At 38.8% G+C, this 19,318-nt stretch overlaps 1 protein-coding gene across 3 annotated transcripts in view; it reads left to right on the top strand.

Moving 5' to 3' along the window:
• Positions 1-19,318, top strand: part of sbf2 (SET binding factor 2) — a 172,974-nt gene that overhangs the window by 124,253 nt on the left and 29,403 nt on the right. For all 3 annotated transcript variants that reach the window (XM_048186295.1, XM_048186296.1, XM_048186297.1), the window contains exons 19-27: positions 206-477; positions 6,298-6,470; positions 6,592-6,665; positions 10,950-11,145; positions 11,521-11,648; positions 14,221-14,396; positions 14,929-15,056; positions 16,554-16,755; positions 18,459-18,655. In XM_048186295.1, the coding sequence (XP_048042252.1) occupies positions 206-477; positions 6,298-6,470; positions 6,592-6,665; positions 10,950-11,145; positions 11,521-11,648; positions 14,221-14,396; positions 14,929-15,056; positions 16,554-16,755; positions 18,459-18,655 (1,546 nt within the window). The remainder of the gene's footprint in view (positions 1-205; positions 478-6,297; positions 6,471-6,591; positions 6,666-10,949; positions 11,146-11,520; positions 11,649-14,220; positions 14,397-14,928; positions 15,057-16,553; positions 16,756-18,458; positions 18,656-19,318) is intronic.

Below are 19,318 nucleotides of genomic sequence, written 5' to 3' on the forward strand. Positions count from 1 at the left end.
ATCTATCTATCTATCTATCTATCTATCTATCTATCTATCTATCTATCTATCTATCTATCTATCTATCTATCAGGTTGTCATTCAAGTCAGTCGCAACATGGTTGGTTTTGATAGAGTTGCACACAAACCCTAGTGAGTGCCAACTCTGACACCATTTCAGTAGAAAAGGAACATCATTTAACCATTCATCCCATCTCTTCAACAGGAACAGAGTACATTGTCCACAGCAGCCAGCGAATCAGAACGAACTGCTATGGACCTCGCAGCAGAGCAGTTGCGTGCTTGGCCCAGTCTGAGCAAAGAGAAGCAACAGGAGCTGGTGAAGAACGAGGAGAGTACAGTGTTCAGCCAGGCCATCCACTACGCCAGCCTGATGGTCTACCTGCTCGTACCTCTGGACACCAGCAAAAACAAGCTGCTGCGCTCCACCCCTGCAGCTGACTGGGAGAGCGGCAGCAACAGCATTCTCACAAACAGGCAAGAGACTTGCTTTTACAGTTATCTCACAGTACTGAATCACAGATGCTACTTTAAAGGTGCCCTAGAACCAGTTTTTACAAGATGTAATATAAGTCTAAGGTGTCCCCTGAATGTGTCTGTGAAGTTTCAGCTCAAAATACCCCATAGATTTTTTTTAATTAATTTTTTTAACTGCCTATTTTGAGGCATCATTAACTATGCACCGATTCAGGCTGCGGCCCCTTTAAATCGCGCGCTCCCTGCCCCCCGAGCTCTCGACTATAATACAGTGCACACAGCTAATATAACCCTCAAATGGATCTTTACAAGATGTTCGGTTTTCATACTGCATGCATGCGTCGGATCATGTGAGTATAGTATTTATTTTGATGTTTACATTGATTCTGAATGAGTTTGAGGCTATATGCTCCGTGGCTAACGGCTAATGCTACACTTTTGGAGAGATTTATAAAGAATGAAATTGTGTTTATGAATTATACAGACTGCAAGTGTTTAAAAATGAAAATAGTGACGGCTCTCTTGTCTCCGTGAATACAGTAAGAAACGATGGTAACTTTAACCACATTTAACAGTACATTAGCAACATGCTAACGAAACATTTAGAAAGACAATTTACAAATATCACTAAAAACATCATGATATCATGGATCATGTCAGTTATTATCGCTCCATCTGCCATTTTTCGCTATTGTTCTTGCTTGCTTACCTAGTCTGATGATTCAGCTGTGCACATCCAGATGTTAATACTGGCTGCCCTTGTGTAATGCCTTGAACATGATCTGGTATATGCAAATATTGGGGTCATACATATTAATGATCCCAACTGTTACGTAACAGTCGGTGTTATGTTGAGATTCGCCTGTTTTTCGGAGGTCTTTTAAACAAATGAGATTTACACAAGGAGGAGAAAACAACTGTGTTTGAGACTCACTGTATGTCATTTCCATGTACTGAACTCTTGTTATTCAACTATGCCGAGGTAAATTCAATTTTTGATTCTAGGGCACCTTTAACGATGTGTTCATGCTCGTATTTTGGTTCTCTTGGTTCTTTTGGTCTGGACCAAAAAAGAAATTGATACATTTAGTCCTTGTTCGCTTAGCATTCACACTGTCGTTATTAAATCTTGTGCGACCTTATGGACATTTATGACTTTTTCGGTTTTGTTCTTTTGATCATTTTGCCTGTGTTAATGCCAACTGCATAAATTTTGGCACATGTGTGTATTTTTATTGGAATTTTACTATTTCACCCCCAATTCCTTTAATAAATCTATTTTACACTTGTAACACAAAATAGTTCCACTCAGGACCTTAAGGACAAAATTGTCCCCATTGAAAACCATTTAAACTGCCAGTTTTGATCCAGGGCCATTTAACTATAAAATGATGCAAGTTTAGTTAATAGGCTTTCATTCTGTTGGCAAGGCTTCAAAATTAAAATTTGTACTATTTTTATTACCATTTGCTCAGGTTTGGTCTATAAGGCAAATACTCACTTTATTCCTGTTTTCTGCTTCTGCTTATTATAGAGCGAGTTGGATAAATTATGTGGCTATACTGTGTACAACTGTGTACCAGTGGAGCTTTGCTGGCATCTAAAATTTGGTACTGCACCCAAACAAAATCTTACTGAAAGCTATTTTTTTAGGATATCAACCTCAAATTTGGAACAGAACTTATATAGATCTATGGCTTTGATTATCTAGTACTTTTAGAGTTCAACATGTATAATTAAATATATATTTTATATAAAATGTTCATAAATCATTTTTATAAACTTTTTTTGTTTCAGTTTTTAAACTTTTTTTTTTTTCTTCAACAATAATCTGCCAAGGGTCTTCTTTAAAATGAGACCAAACTTAAGTCTGGACTCCCAAGCTTCAAATTTTTATGACAGTTTTTGGACATTTTTGTGTAACTTTTTTAGTTGATGCACAATGGTTAAGACTAAACCTAAAAACACCAAACAAAAGAACATCTTTTATGACATATATTTTGCAATGGTACTTACCAAACATCCCAAATGATCTGAGAATTACTGAGAACTCGTGAAGAGATTATAAAATGTGTAAAGGAGTCAAAACAGCGGCAGGAATTCCTCCGTCACTCATACAAATGAAGATCTTCTGCATAGAGACGCCATTTCCAAAGCCTGTACTGAACTGTAATGGGCAACATCGTGACTATGATGAGTAAAAACATCTAGGCTTGAGTATTCTGTCCTTTTATGGGGTCATGTCTTGTGACATCACATCCTGTTTTTTGTTCGTTTTGATGTCTTTGGTTCACATTTCAGTCTAACCACACCAGAGTTTGTTTAAAAGTGGACTGATACCCACCTTTTCAGCGGCCTCGGTTCGCTTGTTTGTTGCACACCAGGATTCGGATGGCAGCGCTCACACTTATTCAAATGAACCACACTAACAGATAAATTGCACCAGGGTTTGTTTTAATCGAACCAAACCGGCAAAGTGTGAACACACGCCAACATTTAACTAACTGCAATTTTTATATTTTCAAGCACTTAAACTCAAAATAAGCCTTTTAATATGTTCCATTTTATTATACAGCAGGCGTTTAAAATATTCAAAATATAATAAAACTAAAGTTACTTATGCACCCTGCATACACATTTGCCTTACAATTGACCTCCACCTGCAAATGATTAAAATATCTTCCACATTTTCTCCACATAAAATCCCCTCAGTTAATGGATCATTGTGCAAGTTGTGAATCTGATGTTAAGAGCTGAAGAAAAAACTGCATAAATCAGGAAATATGTGTTTTTCAGTGTCCAAATCAGGAAGTTATAATCACTACATCAAACCACCCAGATACTGATTAATAAAGGTCGTCACTCAAAATTCTCGGTGCGATCAAGGAGAACCCATATAGAGGTCAGCGATCATGTATGAAGGAGATACAGGGTTGAGTACAGAGTAAAGATGCAGCAGCCCATATCAAGTGTTTATGAGGATGGAACAAAAGACGTAATAGTAACCCATGATAGCAGCAATGTGGGAGAATATTTTGTGCTCTATTGAAATCGGAGCATAAATACAGTGAAAGATGGGGACACAGCATCATGCTATCAATTATAATGCATAATATGAAGTAAAACCCCTAGGCTTTGTAAACGGCAAAAAAGTGCGCCCCACTTTTTTAGCCAATCCAAAATACTTTCTGCCTTCAGTATAAATCATTTTGTGTGTTCGGATGTGGCTGTCTAATTCAGTGCCTGAAGGAAGTTAGCTAAACCACTGAAATTAGTTGCAGCACCTTTTAATAGAGGAGTTGAAAATTTGTTGCACTCTTTGAAAATTTTCGCACCAGTGTCATTTGACCAACTTGAAACTAATCTGAGTGGAATAATGTTCAATTCAAAGATGATTCTGCCAAAGGTGGTTGTTAAAAATGTGAAAATGCTTACGCAAACAGCATATTTCAGGCTTAAGTTGTTTTATAAAATTACATAATCATTTGAAAACAATTCAAATTAGTTTCAGTGCTTTGAAATAAAAATGTCACCAAGAATCAAAATTTCAGTGTGTCACTTGTAGTCCTGCAATGTGAGAGAATTGGTTATGGGTCTGAACGCTTTTGCAGGTCACCGGTGCTCAAGTCCATCTGGCATAGATCACTTAAAATGGAAAAGACGCACTGCAGGGTTGTCCTTTCACCTTGGTTACGAAACACACATTCAAGTATAAACAAACCTGATTGTTTCTCAGCATCTTTAGCAGAAAACTATACAGTCAGCGAGCAGAAAATGTAAGGAGAAGCAGCCTAGTGTAGGTCCTCAGGAGTCCTATCCAGTTATACACCACATCCTTCTCAGCCCCTCCAGTGGCCTGAGTGCTGCTCTGCTTCTGGATGAAGTGAGTTGGCTGTTTGTGGACATAGCCAAGATGAGATGGGGACGTAGAGCTTTGTAGTAATAATAATAATAATAATATGCTTGTTAGTTTTGGGAGGCTTCATAGTCAAAATAGGTGATGTTTGGCCAAATCCACTTCTCCGGAGTGGATCTTTCCCTCCTCCTGTCCTTTTCTCTTCCTCTCGGAAATTTTTTCAAGGCCAATAACTGCACACCAAGAGTTTAAGTGCCTGTCTCAATGTCATTTTTTGTCTTTTTAATTAGTGGTCTTTGATAAGGCAAGCAATTCATCTTACTTTTGCTTACATGTAGGATTAGGGGATTTTCTAAATGACTCCCTCAAATCATGTCTTTGGTTGAGGAGAGGTATGCTATTACTTTTCTAAGCAAGTCTCACCTGCCAGACAAGAAATCCTTTAAAGGGATAGTTCACTCAAAAATGAAAATTATCCCAATTTATCCCAATTATATGTTTGATATACACCATGATGTGCCTGAGACATGATCACAGAGGGGTTTTTTCACAGCCTACCTGACTGAAAGGCCTCATTAATATGCAGGTCATTAGAGGTTCTTTATGCGATTCTTTTGTCTTCTCAGGTGTAAATCACCCATTATTCATGATGATTCATGCCTTCACGCATACTGTGTTTCTTGACAAAAAGTGTCTTACAAAAACTAAATCAATATATTGTTATAAATGAACGAGTAGGCAGGATAATTTTTACATAATTTTGAAGCAAAAGCTACAACCTCCAATACCCAGAAGTCTTGTGAACACAGATTTAATATATTTTTTTGGCTTTATTTCAGTGACTTAAGTTTTTTGTTTTTTCAAAAACCACGCATAAACATGATTCCTTCAAAAACACAAACATGTACATACATGTTCCTCACATATTATTGTAGCCTAGTTTGTGCTGAATACAGTGTAATGACACTTTTTCCATTAATATGTTTATGAACAACTGAAAAAAAACACAAATGTCAGGGCATGTCAAAACTTCTCCAGGGCCCTGAAAATCCTCAGACCCCAGAGGGTTAAAGCCATCCTAGGTGTATATGACTTTCTTCTTTCAGTCGAACACAATAAGAGATATATTTAAAAATATTCTGGCTCTTCCAAGCTTTATAATGGTAGTGAATGGGGGTCGAGGATTTGAAGCCCAAAAAAGCGCATCCATCCATCCTAAAAATAATCCATATGACTCCAGAGGGTTAATAAAGGCCTTCTGAAGCGAAGCAATGGGTTTTGTAAGAAAAATATCCATATTTATTAAACTAAAATAACTAGCTTCCGGCATTGATTTGCAGCGGAAGAGTATCCTATTTTTCTTTAAAAAAAAACATTGCTTCACTTCAGAAGGCCTTTATTAACCTCCTGGAGCTGTGTGGATTACTTTTATGATGGATTGATGCACTTTTTTGGGCTTCAAAATCTCGTCCTCAATTCACTACTGTTATAAGGCTTGGAAGATATATTTTTAAATATAACTCTGACTGTGTTTGTCTGAAAGAACATAGTCATATGCACCTAGGATGGCTTGAGGGTAAGTAAATCTTGGGATAACTATCCCTTTAATGAACAGCTGTTCTTCTGCAAATTGGGGAAAATATTTGGTTTATTTTCCACCTGAAACGTCAGGAACTGCTCTCTTTATTTGTAAAGGGAGTTGGCGAGTCACATCACTTCTCCACCAGCACAGTGTGCATTAAGCCCTGGAAAAATCAGAGCCGTCCACTTCCTAACAGTGGTATTTCAGACCAATTGTGTGTAACAGACTAAACAGACATTGGATTGTGATGGGTCGGCAGCAAAATTACATCAAAGCCTTTTAAATAGCTGTGTGTTATTTTAAGAATATTGAAGGTGCCGTTGCTGTTGTTGGACGTGTTGTGTTGAATTCTGCAATATAATTATTGTCACGTAATAAACAGTATTGCAGGGAGTGTGGCAGAGAGCTTTGACACCGAGAGTGGATTCGAAGACTCTGAGACCAGTGACGTCGCCAACTCTGTGGGGCGATTCATCTCTCGTTTCATTGACAAAGTGTGCACAGAGAGTGGAGTGACTCAGGATCATATCAAGAGCCTGCATTGTATGATTCCAGGTAAAACACTGTGTGCACACATGCAGACACAGTCAAGATATTAGATATTAAGCAGTATTAAACTGCAATAGTAACCAGTCCACAGAGTTTCCTGTATCAAGGTGATTATTTGTTTGTTCAGGTATTGTGGCAATGCAGGTGGAGACTCTAGAGGCGGTTCATAGAGAAAGCAGAAGACTGCCTCCCATTCAGAAGGTAAGAAACTTGTTTACCGCTGGTGAAAACTATGCAAACCTTGTATGTCATTTGATTTGCTTTCTTGGTCATATACACTGTAAAACTCAATAAGTTCAGAATACTCAAAACATTTAAGTTAACTAACTTATTTAAGTTAGTAGAACTTAATTTTTTTTGTGACAAGTGGGGCGGGGCCGAGAGCCATGGAAGTGGAGCAAGGCCAGTGTGGTGCACAGGTGTCTCTCATTAACAATCACATCACTGGCATTCCTTCGCTCCAACAGTTCTCAGCCTCGCCCCACTCAAGTACATATAGTTAATTTACATAAACATCACATTCAGATCTTGGTTAAATGTTAGTTAGCAAAAACACATGCTATTATAACTATCAAAGAGACTGTCAATATATACTTGCATGTATGTAATCAAACAACATACAGTATATGTGGTCTTAAAAGTTTTGCAGCCCATCCTCAACCTAACCACACGGTCTACTCTTCACCAGAATGGTAACCCTACAAAACTAACATAACAGAACCCCCTGTCAATCCCAGCATAACACAACATTAAACACTAACTTATGTCTCCCTATGCTAATCTTATGCAAAAACACACAAAATAACACTTAATTTCAACATTTATACAGTCTGATGTAAAGCATGCTGGGAATTAGAAATCTGCTGCAACTCAACTCGATCATATTAAGTTCACCTTGCTACAATGAAATTTTGAGTTCACACAACGTTTTTTCTGTTAAGTACAATGAACTTTTATTATTATTTGAGTGAAACAAACTAATTTCATTTAATTACTTTCACTGTTCAGTTTTACAGTGCACTTGTCACCATGACCAACTCTTCTAAATTAGCATAACAAAACATTAATCACTACTAAATCTCCCTTACCATTAATCTTGCACAAAAAACGTTATATAACACTTGATTTTAGCATTTACTTTTCCTTTCGAGTGCCATGGGCAAAGCATGGGCAAAACAGTTTAGTTTACTTGAAATATGTCAGTGCTGTGAACTCAAAAGTAAAAGAAAGTTTTAAATACTCATAACAGTTAATTTAACTGAACTAATTTGTTTAATTTAAGTTTGTCCTACTCAAGTATTTTGAGCGTTAGGGTTTACAGTGTAGAAGTTGTTATTCTGCACTAAGAAAGATTAGTGCAGACATTTAATATGGATTGATCTCCAAATAAGGAAACGTTTTATTTTATTACCAAACGTATTATACTCTGTCAAAACATTAAACTGAAATATACTAAAATATCTCTTTAAGTTACTGATAATTCCAGTGTGCACACAAGTGAAATAGTATTTTAAAGTCCCCGTCAACAATTTTATCCCTGGTCTTCGAATCACCAAAATGACATATTGAAATGTTTATTCCTGTAAAAATGCCTTAAAATAGCTTGAATGTAACTCTACACCCTTGCCTTATATAATATACCCGGATCAATGAATACGCAAATTATCCCCACCTTCATTCGCTCACACCAGCTCAGAGATCCACTCGGTCAACTTACTGAAGTAAACGCTGCACAATGGTATCGCTCTTTACAACATCGGACACATAACGGTAATTAATATGCTTAATCTTTTGATTGACTATGTTATCAAACAGATAATAATGTGTTGCTAATGTTACACAAACCATGTTCTTGTTCACCATGTCAGAGTCAGACAGCTGCTTTCTAACAATCAGTATCCTTCGAAACGCTTTGAACAACTCATATAGTTCATCATAACATCGTAATATACATCATACACCCGCCATATTGCTAAATTTACATAATTTTTCATATCAACAGTAAAATATACTGGGATAACCTGACTTCATTTGAGACCCCCCTGCTAGTTCACTGTTAATGATATGCTAAAGGCCACGGCACGTTGATGTGATTGGTCACAAGGTAATTTGTGACGTCACAGTCACCAGTGATATCAAACCACAGGTTTTTCACTGCAGTTTTAAGGAGAAAATACTCAGCAATGGCGTTGACATATGAATTTGCATATGATGTGTCTTAAAGCATATTAAAACACCAAATAGATGTATAAACGACACTAAAAAATTAATTTTCACCACAGGGGGTCTTTAAAAATTAGCAAAAAATAAATTAGGCCTAGCTAAATATGTGGCTACAAATACAATACAATGTAGAGACTTCAGTAAAAAGTATGATTAAGACTAGTAAAAAGCATTATATTCATTTACAATAATCAATACTAAATTTCAGCATTAGAAACTTACTTTTTCATGCATCAATCGTGTACGTGTTCAAGCTCTGATGGTATCTCGGTGTTGTGCCAAATTTTGACTCCCTGCCATATCACCTCCCCGTTGAAGCCGCTACCTAATCACCGGTTCTTGGCTCATTTTGACCGAATCATTGAATCAGTAAGTTGTTGACTCAAGAACAGCTGCAATCAGATTAGTCATGAATGAATCGTTCAGTGTGATTTGTGAACCAATTCATCAGGTTCATTAGAAAGAATCAACAGAATTCTGAATTCACCAGAGCAGTTACTGAATTAACATCTGACTCACTACCTTTCTCTGCAGAATGCTGTCCGGCTTCAATAACAAACTGAAAGTGTTGTGTCATGGAGTCAAAAGCCGATTATAAATGGTCACTGGAGAAACAATTGAGACTCATGATAATATCAGGTGTACACTGTCTTGTGTGCTGGGCTTCTGAGATGTTTTGGTTGACGAGGGAATTCTGGGCTGGATAAAGTCCTGCTGTTTGTACAGAGGACGAAGTTTGTTTTTCGAGAGAGAAAAAGAAACCATGGTAGATTGTTTATTAGTGTGCAATTCCAGGGAAGAAACTGATGGAGAACCCAACTGGCACCCACAGTGTGAGGTGGACTGTTCTTCTAATACCGCTGTTTTCCACATAACAAATACTTGCTGTAATTTCCTATTTTTTTCTATAAAGTCGGCTCTGTTTCAGTTCTTGTCACCCTTCTGAATCCAACTAATGAGCTAGATAATAACATCAGGACAGGGCCTGGACAGAACACGCTGTCTGGACAGTGTAAAAATTGATGGCTTGTGTCTCTGGTGGTAAACACACAAGGCTTGAGTGCCTGGAACTAAACCTAATAATTGATGCTTACTCCATCATCGAGAGAATCATTTATTGTCTGTCAAAAAGCAGACCACAAGCACTTGCCTTTTTTGCTGGTGCAAATTGAATAACAATGCAGTATTATTTCTTACTGAGGAGAAAGGTTGTGAATATAATCGTCTCTTTACCAAAGCACTGTAACTCTGTTCTGACATTATAACTCTGTACCTTAAGCCTAAAACTAACTTTTTGCCCCACCTGCCAATGGCCGAAGAAAATTTACCAGCTAAAACTATTTTTTACCAGCCATGAAACAAAACACCTATATTTTAGATAGTATAAATTCACAATGCTCTATTCCAATTTCGATACCACAGCTAAAACTACTAGCTTAATTAATATAAATTTAATAGCCTTCAAGAAAATTGTAATAAAATAAGAATAAATAATCAAATTTCAAGCAATAGCACAAATAAATACAATGCTGAGCCCGTTTTAGTTTGAAAACACCGGGGTTGCATTTCAGTGTAATCGGACCGAAACGGAGACTTTTGAAAATGATGCCGTGGCTGCCCACGTTCTGTAGCGTAGACAGAGATCGTTTCTGAAATGCTGTGAAAACGCCAGTGTAGGCGATGATCGTTTTCATTTTAAAAAGCCGTTTTAAAACGAAAACACACTTGTGTAAACAAGGCCTAAAAACGCAGACAGCAGCAGGATTATTAGGATGCTGTCACTTTAAGATAGATTCAGTTCTTTCTCAACCGAAGACACTGACTATGTTTAGTTTACTAGGAAACTCGCTGAGACAGGCATTTTTGCATTTTTAATTGTGTGTAAATTTGTCCGTTCGAGCACAGGAAGGCATAAAAGAGACCTCAACTTAGTATTTGCGTGCTGTCTGAGACACGGCTTTCAGGGCGCACACTTTTCCGCATAGCACGAATTTCCTTTTGCATGTTCTAGCGCTTTATTACTTACAGTGGAAAGGCTTAAACTTTCGTGATGATGCAGCACTGACCGTCATCTGTACAGTGCGTTGTTCATGTTCTCACAACAATTCATAAAAATGTTACCGGACATCTGGCGACTGACACAGTTTCATATACTCGCCAACACCGATTCTTACTCACATATGGCGCTTGGCGAGTGTTAATTTTAGGCCCTGCTAAAGCATGTGCTCCTGGTCTTACATTAACAACAGTAATGTTCTCCAGCACAAGATCCTGCGGCCTGCCCTGCTGCCTGGGGAGGAGCTGGTGTCCGAGGGGCTACGGGTGGTCTTAGATCCTGATGGTCGAGAGGAAGCCACAGGGGGCCTTCTGGGAGGACCGCACATCCTGCCAGCAGAGGGAGCACTTTTCCTCACCACTTACCGTATCGTTTTTAAAGGCACTCCTCACGACCCACTAGGTAACACTTATTATGATCCTCCTGTGTAGATAAAATCCTAAAATGTCCAGGTCACTCTTCCATGCAGTGTGAATCGTGCACTATATTTCTGAAGACATTCGATAACTTTGTGTGACTTTTTTGCTGTTGTTGAAAATCAAACCCTCCGCTGTAGCTCTTAAATATCATACGTGTTTATGCACATTCAAAATTGCCGCCACAAGTTGCATCACACCAGGTTTGATGTCAAGCCAAGTCAAACTCACTCAGTTTGGAACAACAAAGCATTTTGTTGAAAAAGTTTGGAGAGTTTACTGTTCTATATTTAGATTTAGTTGTACCTCTGAGAGCTCTTGCTGTATTCATGTGTTTATGTCTCTGTCTGTGTGTGCTCAGTTGGCGAACAGGCCGTGATCCGAAGTTTTCCGATATCCACTCTAACTAAGGAGAAAAAGATCTCCATCCAGAACCAGCTACAGCAAAACATGCAGGAGGGGCTTCAGCTGAGATCCGCCTCCTTCCAGGTATTGACACAGCTAGTGCAAGGCTGAATACACATTATATTATGTAGGGGAGAGTGGGGTAAGATGTGCCAGTGGGTAAGCTGTGTCCATCATTAATCAAAATGTGACAGTGTTTAAAAAGGTCCTGTATATGTCTCCCTGTCATTAAGAAATGCACATTTTTCTGGTGGTTTCATGAAAATGTGAATATGCAGCAAAGTTAAGACTTGGAAATGGGATTGTCTATTACCAAATACTGTTTTTGTTTATAAGTTTACATATTCCCCAATAATTTCTCTTAACATGGGGCAAGTTGTGTCACTGGACCATAGCAGGCATAATGAAATATTGTGTATTATTTTAAGTGGTCAACTTTCCCTACTTGCCTACATATTGGCTTGAACCTACGACCTCTCTGTAGTGCCTCACCACCCCAGGTTTTATCAAAACATCATGAGCCAGATGCAATCTGTTGTAAAGCACATCGCTCTTTCAGGAGGGATGTTTGCTGAAGAGGAATGTGCACGTTTCAGTCCGCTCTCTGCTTGACTCATTATCACGAAGTCTTCATGGATGAGGACAGAGCAAGAGAAGCACATGTTGTGTTCTTCACTATGCATGGACTATAGGGCCATAAAGATTTTATGGCTCATTCCTATCGTTTTACTAACTTAAGCTATAAAATCAGGCCATGTATGGGAGGGAGGGTCATTTGTGCTGGTCTGCCCACTTGTGACTGCCAGCAGCCTGTGTCTGGGGTACATTTTCAGGCCCTCATTAAGACCTGCGGTCCACACGAGGGATCAGGTCAGACCCCTGAGGAGCGGAGATAGAAGAGTGGAAAGGGGATATGGGGTCACACAGACAAGCGTTCACGTGGCCAAACCTCTTTTTGGAATGTTCTCCCCAGAAAAGTGGGAAAATATCTTGTTCCATACTGCTATCCAGCTCAGAGCAGTTGTGCAAGGCATTTCTCTTGCCCCCCAAAAATTCAAATGATCATTTGCAGATTTTCTTGCTTCGTGAAGGTGTGGTGGCTCTGTCCTAAACTATCGATGCTTTTCACATTTCTGGGTTTGTCAGAAGAGTAAACTTTTATATTGGTGAGCGGAAGCTGCTACAATTACAGTTTTTGCATTTACTTTGAAAGATGTCAAATTTGCCATAATTCTCTTAGCTGTTGTATTAGAAACAGAAGAAGCTAGTTTCTGTAATTGAACCTTTATCAAGGTGAGAAAACACAAAATACAGTGATATAAATATACATAATTAAAAAAAATGAAAATGTAAGAAGTGTTGCTAGATATACAATGTTAAAAATAGCTGCGAGCAGCAATTATCAGGGTTCAGTCGCTTTAAGGCCTTTAAACACACGCATAAAAGGTATTATACCAATTAGCAAGCCTGTAACCATCTCAATCATAGATGGAAAAGACCAATACAGGCATGTTTAACAGTTATCGAGGTTGAGCCAAAAACCTAGGATTCGTTCGCCAAAGTTGGTTTTTGAAATAATTTCCAATATTTAATGAACAATTCGATGGACAGCGGTGGTCCTAGAGACATAGTTGCTCAGATTGAGGAGTTCTAACATGCGAACCATGCAAAAAAAATTCTCAGTCAAACAGGCCCAGTGAGGTTCGTTTCGATTGGCCTCCGTTAACCTTGTGTGATAGGTGCTCAAACTTCATTGGCCAATGGTGGCCATGTTTTTTGAGATACGCCAATGTCCTCATAGACAATCATGGCACCGTGGACAAAGACACTGCATGCCAATTTTCAAGTCAGTCGGACTAACAGTTAAGTGGTTATAGCCATTTTCATGTTTTTTTTCCTGTTATAGCGCCACCAAGTGGCCAATCACCATGATATTTTTCACATGACCAAAGATTGAGCCCATACACACGTGTTCCAAGTGTGGTAAAAATATCTCATTCTGTTCACGAGTTGGTCATTTTAGTAAAAGTGACTCCGCCCACTTCTAATGTTTTGGCATCCTTAGAGACCGTCAATGGAAATTGCAACTTTTTTTGGTAATTATTGACAGTCAGACTCCAGAAAATCTTGCTGCACTGGTCTGTTTTCTATCGGGCCAAAAACCTAGGACTAGTTTACAAAAGTAGGTTTTTCAAAAAATACCCAAGAATTTTGCAGGAGTGACGATTGAATCCGAGGCATGCATTTGTCCGTCTTGAGCCAAGGATACCAGCAATATAAGACACTTGAGCCTAAGCCTAACATTTTAGGAGTTATGAGTGATTCCATACTTTTCACCGCTTTAGCGCCCCCATCAGGCCGATCGGTGCAATCCTTGGCGACATTGTAAATGGTGTGAGTACTACCAGCCCTCCAAGTTTCAAGTCTCTACGACTTACGGTTTGGTCTGCCCGATCACTTTTAGGGGAGAATGCTGATCCTTGGAAATTTTAATAATTACAGTAGGGTTTCAGCGCTACATGCTTGAACCCCTAATAACTGTGCAAACGCGTCCTCACAGCCTGTGATAAAGGTCCATTGTATATACTCTGTAAATCTGGCTAGTATAGTAGTTGGACCGTGGCAATTTCTGATCATATATCCTGCTTTGTTTTAGTTAATTAAGGTGGCATTTGACGAGGAGGTGAGCTCAGAGATGGTAGAGATCTTCAGGAAACACCTGCAACGGATCCGCTACCCAACATCCATCTTCAGCACCTTTGCTTTTGCAGCAGGGCAGACGGCACCACAGCTCATATTACCCAAACAGAAAGAGAGGAACACGGGCTTCCGGTCAGTGCAACGTGTGTTTTATAGAGAGGACCATATGATTTTCTTTCTCCAGTGGAAATGAAATTGAAAGAGTACTGGGGTTGTCAAGCATTAAAAAGTGTAAAGGTAGACCATACACTGCACTCTATTCCAAGTCTTCATAAGGCATACAGTGAGTGCGTTTACATGCTTATTGAAGTGCGCATGTGTGATATGTGACAGGAAAGTGTCCTTATACGGCAGATTTAAGCGCATACAGCCACAGCGAGTGTTTTGCGGTAGGGGAGGACAAATATATCACAAACTCTGACTTTTTCTTGACCCAAGAAATATGCACACATGGAATATAGCACACATCATACAGTACATACTTCTTTAATGATAATTTTGTGTGACTCCAGTGCTCATTCACTTTCATTATATTTAAACGAGTTGCCAAGATGTATTTTCTCTTTTTATGTTCCATGGAAGAAATGTTTGGAACAACTTGAGGGTGAGTGATGACAAAATTTGGGTTGTACTGTTCCTTTCAATGAAAATCTGTTTCTTGTAGCACACTATCTAAGACCATTGTGAAAGGGGCTAAAAGGGCCGGCAAGATCACAATGGGCCGCCAGTCCACTCTGAAGAAAAATGAGAAAGGCAGTCGCATGACGTGGCACGAGGATGATGACATCTCCAGTGAGTATAGTTAACAAAGAAAAAATAAGGTCCCATTAGTTAACTTTTGTTAATATGTTAACTAACTCTAACAAACAGTGAGTAACACATTTGTTTTACAGTATTATTAAACCTTTGTTAATGGTAGTTAATAAAATACAACCGATCATTGTAATTTCATGTCAGATCAGGTTCATTAAATAATATTAACAGATACAACTTTTGATTTTAAAAATGCATTTGTAAATGTTTAAAGGGGTCATGAACTGCGTTGTGTTATTGTTTCATGGTGTTTCCTGGGGTTCACTTATAATGTTAGACTAAATTGTCATAATTTAGAAATAGAAGACATTTTTCCTACCCTGATTTTAGCCCTCTGATTTGAACACTCTGTTTTAAGGAGCGTGTCTGCTGTGAGACTTCAGTGTAAACGCCCACTGCTGTGATTGGCTAACATCTTTACATATGCTTTCATCATAACAAACAGTGCAAACACAATGTAAATAAGAGATTTGTTGAATATAACGGGAGTTTTGGCGAGAGTCCACTGATAAACTCGCGCTGTTTGATTGACAGCTCCAGTGATTGTAAAGGGAGCGTTCGTTGATTGCTTTCTATATGTAATTTAAACAGTTTATGATATCACAGTTTAAATAACAGATTATTTTCATCCTACTAAGAGAAACAATGTGAAATTTGTCACTGGTTTTAAAAATGTAATGCTTTGATCGCTGTTGAGCTGATTCGTAACCACCTCTGATTGGCCATTGTTGGCTTCAATGATCAACGCTTCAAAAATGCTATAAATAGCCATCATTGACTCTTGGTTACAATCAAAGCTGTTTTTGGACTAACAAAGAAGTTTACAGTTCTGAAACTTACTGGATATTCTTATAGTATGATGACATGTCAAAAGCTCAAGGAAAATTTGATTTCTCAGCTCATGATCCCTTTAAATGAACATTAACTATGATTAAATGCTTTATAAGTATTGTTAGTTCATGTTAACTAGTGTACATAGCTAATGTTAAAGGTGCCCTAGAACTTCTTTTTAAAAGATGTAATATAAGTCTAAGGTGTCCCCTGAATGTGTCTGTGAAGTTTCAGCTCAAAATACCCCATAGATTTTTTTTAATTCATTTTTTTTAACTGCCTATTTTGGGGCATCATTATAAATGAGCTGATTTAGGGTGTGCGGCCCCTTTAAATCTGCTGGCTGGCATATGATATTGGGGGCGTACACCCCGACTGTTACGTAACAGTCGGTGTTATGTTGAGATTCGCCTGTTCTTCGGAGGTCTTTTAAACAAATGAGATTTATATAAGAAGGAGGAAGCAATGGAGTTTGAAACTCACTGTATGTCTTTTCCATGTACTGAACTCTTGTTATTCAATTATGCCGAGGTAAATTCAATTTTGGAATCTAGGGCACCTTTAACAAATGGAACCTAATTGTAAAGTGTTACCAAAATTTGCTGTGTCAGCAGTCATGGCACTTGTTTGATGTTGATGTTTCAGTCTCAGATGATGGGGAGCCCCCCTCCAGCAGCACACTGAAGGCCTCAGAGAAGTCCACTATGGAGCAGTTAGTGGAGCGAGCCTGTTTCCGTGACTACCAGAGGCTAGGCCTGGGTACCATTAGTGCTAATTCCACACGGTCTAAAAGCGGAGAGCAGTTCCGTGTAACAGCCGTCAACAGGCTCTACTCATTATGCCGCAGGCAAGAAGCAACCCAACACCTAGACTTTGTTCGAAAACCTGTTGAGCAGCCATGCTGTCTACTGCCTACATAGACAGCAGCTCTGCAGAAACAGTGCTCCTCACAAGACTCAAGTGACATTCACAGTCTGAGTCACACATTTCAATAGTCTGATATTAGCTCATATTTCTAAGCTAACCACACAACGCTGAAACCCCTATTGTAATTGTTAAAATTTCCAAAGATCAGCATTCTCCCCTAAAAGTGATTGGGCAGACCAAACTGTAAGAGACTTGAAACTTTGAGGGCTGGTAGTACTCACACCGTCTACAACGTCAGGAAGGCTCGCCCCGATCGGCCTGACGGGGGCACTACAGAGGTGAAAAGTACAAAATGGCTCATAAATCCTAAACCATTAGGCGTAGACTCTTATATCATTGGAATCCTTGGCTCAAGACGGGAAAAAAAAAACATCTTGGATTTGATCGTCGCTTTTGGCGCAATTTTCTGGTACTTTTGCGCACTTGTCCTAGGTTTTTGGCTTGATCGGAACCAAACTAGTACAGCAAGATTTTCTGGAGTGTGATTGCCAATAATTATCAAAAAAATGTTTACATTTCGATTCACAATCTCTAAGAGCTGTTAAAACATCGAAGTGGGCGGAGCCACTTTTACTAAAATGACTGTAACTCGTGAAGGGAATGAGATATTTTCACTAAACTCGGAACACGTGTGTATGGGCTCAATCTTTGGTCACATGAAAAAAATGTGGTGATTGGCCACTTGGTGGCGTTATAACAGGAAAAAAACATGTAAATGGCTATAACTACTTAACTGTTAGTCCGATTAACTTGAAAATTGGCATGCAGTGTCTTTGTCCAAGGTGCCATGATTGTCTTTGAGGACATTGGCGTATCTCAAAAAAATATGTCTGCCATCAGCCAATGAATTTTGAGCAGCTATCAGACAAGGTTAACAGAGGGTGATTGGAACGAAACTTGCTGGGCCTTTTTGACTTACGGCCCTAGAGGCCTGTGAGAAATTAGAAAGAAATCGGCACCCAAGGGGCGCCTTCGTTTTTTCATGTGCACAAAGGGTTGTATATCACACTATTTTTTGTACACGCAGAACTCCTCATTCTGAGCAACTTTGCCTCTAGGACTGCCACTGTCCATTGAATCATTCGCTAAATTTTGTAGAGAAATCAACTTTGGCGAACTAGTCCTAGGTTTTTGGCTCAACCTCGATAACTGTTAAAAAGCTTTATAAACCATATATTTCCTATGGTAAATTTATTAATATTATTATTCAAAATGTCAACTTGATCTTCTGGTTAAACGACAGACTTCTCTCTGGTGACTTATACAGAACTTTTCAGATCATTGAATGCCTTTAAACTCACTCCTGCCCGCAAGCATTCATCTGTTTGCACTTTTAAATGTAACGCCCACATCTCAAAATCCAATCAACAACCAATGCAAAAAACAAGTTCTGCTTTTTGATAATCCATTTAACTCAGATGTGCATCACAATATGTAAGAAAAGATCTGTTGATTGTTCATTGTGACTTTAAACTGCTGTTTAAGTCCAGGTGGGTCGCTCACTAGGTTTTAGAACAGAGTGCACTATGAAAAACAATGACAGAAATTGAAATACCATTTTTAAAAGTTTCTTAGCTATGACTGTTGAATCATGAGTTCTTTTCTAAATGGTGTGATTTGCAGTTATCCCGGTCTCCTGGTGGTACCTCACACCGTGCAGGACAGCAGTCTCCATAAGGTGTCCCGCTGCTACCGGCACAACCGTCTCCCAGTTGTGTGTTGGAAACACCCTCGCACCAAAACAGTTTTACTTCGTTCGGGAGGTTTTCATAGCAAGAGTGTGGTTGGGCTTTTCAAGTCTCAGAACCCTTCCCCAGCAGGTATGTTTATGCAGTAAAATACGCAGAGTTCACCAAGCAGTCTTCTGGAAGTTTTACAGTGAAACATAACTAGGAGTGTAAATATTTGCTCTGACTAAAACTAGATTATGACATTGATTAAAAGGTTATTCTCAGCCCTAGATGACATGCCCACAGCCTGTTCAATGACAGTCTAATGCATGTTGCACACAACACTGGAAAGTGATTCCTTGCTCTGGCATGCACTAATCTTGATTTGATGACTTTATGCAACTTTAGGGACTATGAGAACACAGGGTTTTTGTTTACAAGGTACCACATTGATACAACAAGCACTTTTGTGGATGAAATAATCATTGGATTTGACAAAGGTAGACAGGTTTTTCACAGAATTAGTTAAATATTATTTATGGCTGTCTATTATTTTCAGAAAACTCACCCTCAAACAGAACATAAAGAAAACAAACTGTGGTGGGTCATTTTTTTAATGTCTGATTCAGAGTCTTCCTGTCGTAGGTGGTTCTTGGCTAAAATAAGCCGCAATGTGGACCAGACCTTTGACTATTTAATCCAGTGGTTCTGACCACAGGCCCCCATTGTCCACAGCAAAATTCAAAGGACTCCCATATTGGTCCCATAAGATATTTCTGCTGTAATTAAGACAATGCTGCTCGTTTTGAACAG

Source organism: Megalobrama amblycephala, linkage group LG3 (assembly GCF_018812025.1).
Source record: "Megalobrama amblycephala isolate DHTTF-2021 linkage group LG3, ASM1881202v1, whole genome shotgun sequence".
In the NCBI taxonomy this organism is placed as follows: domain Eukaryota; kingdom Metazoa; phylum Chordata; class Actinopteri; order Cypriniformes; family Xenocyprididae; genus Megalobrama; species Megalobrama amblycephala.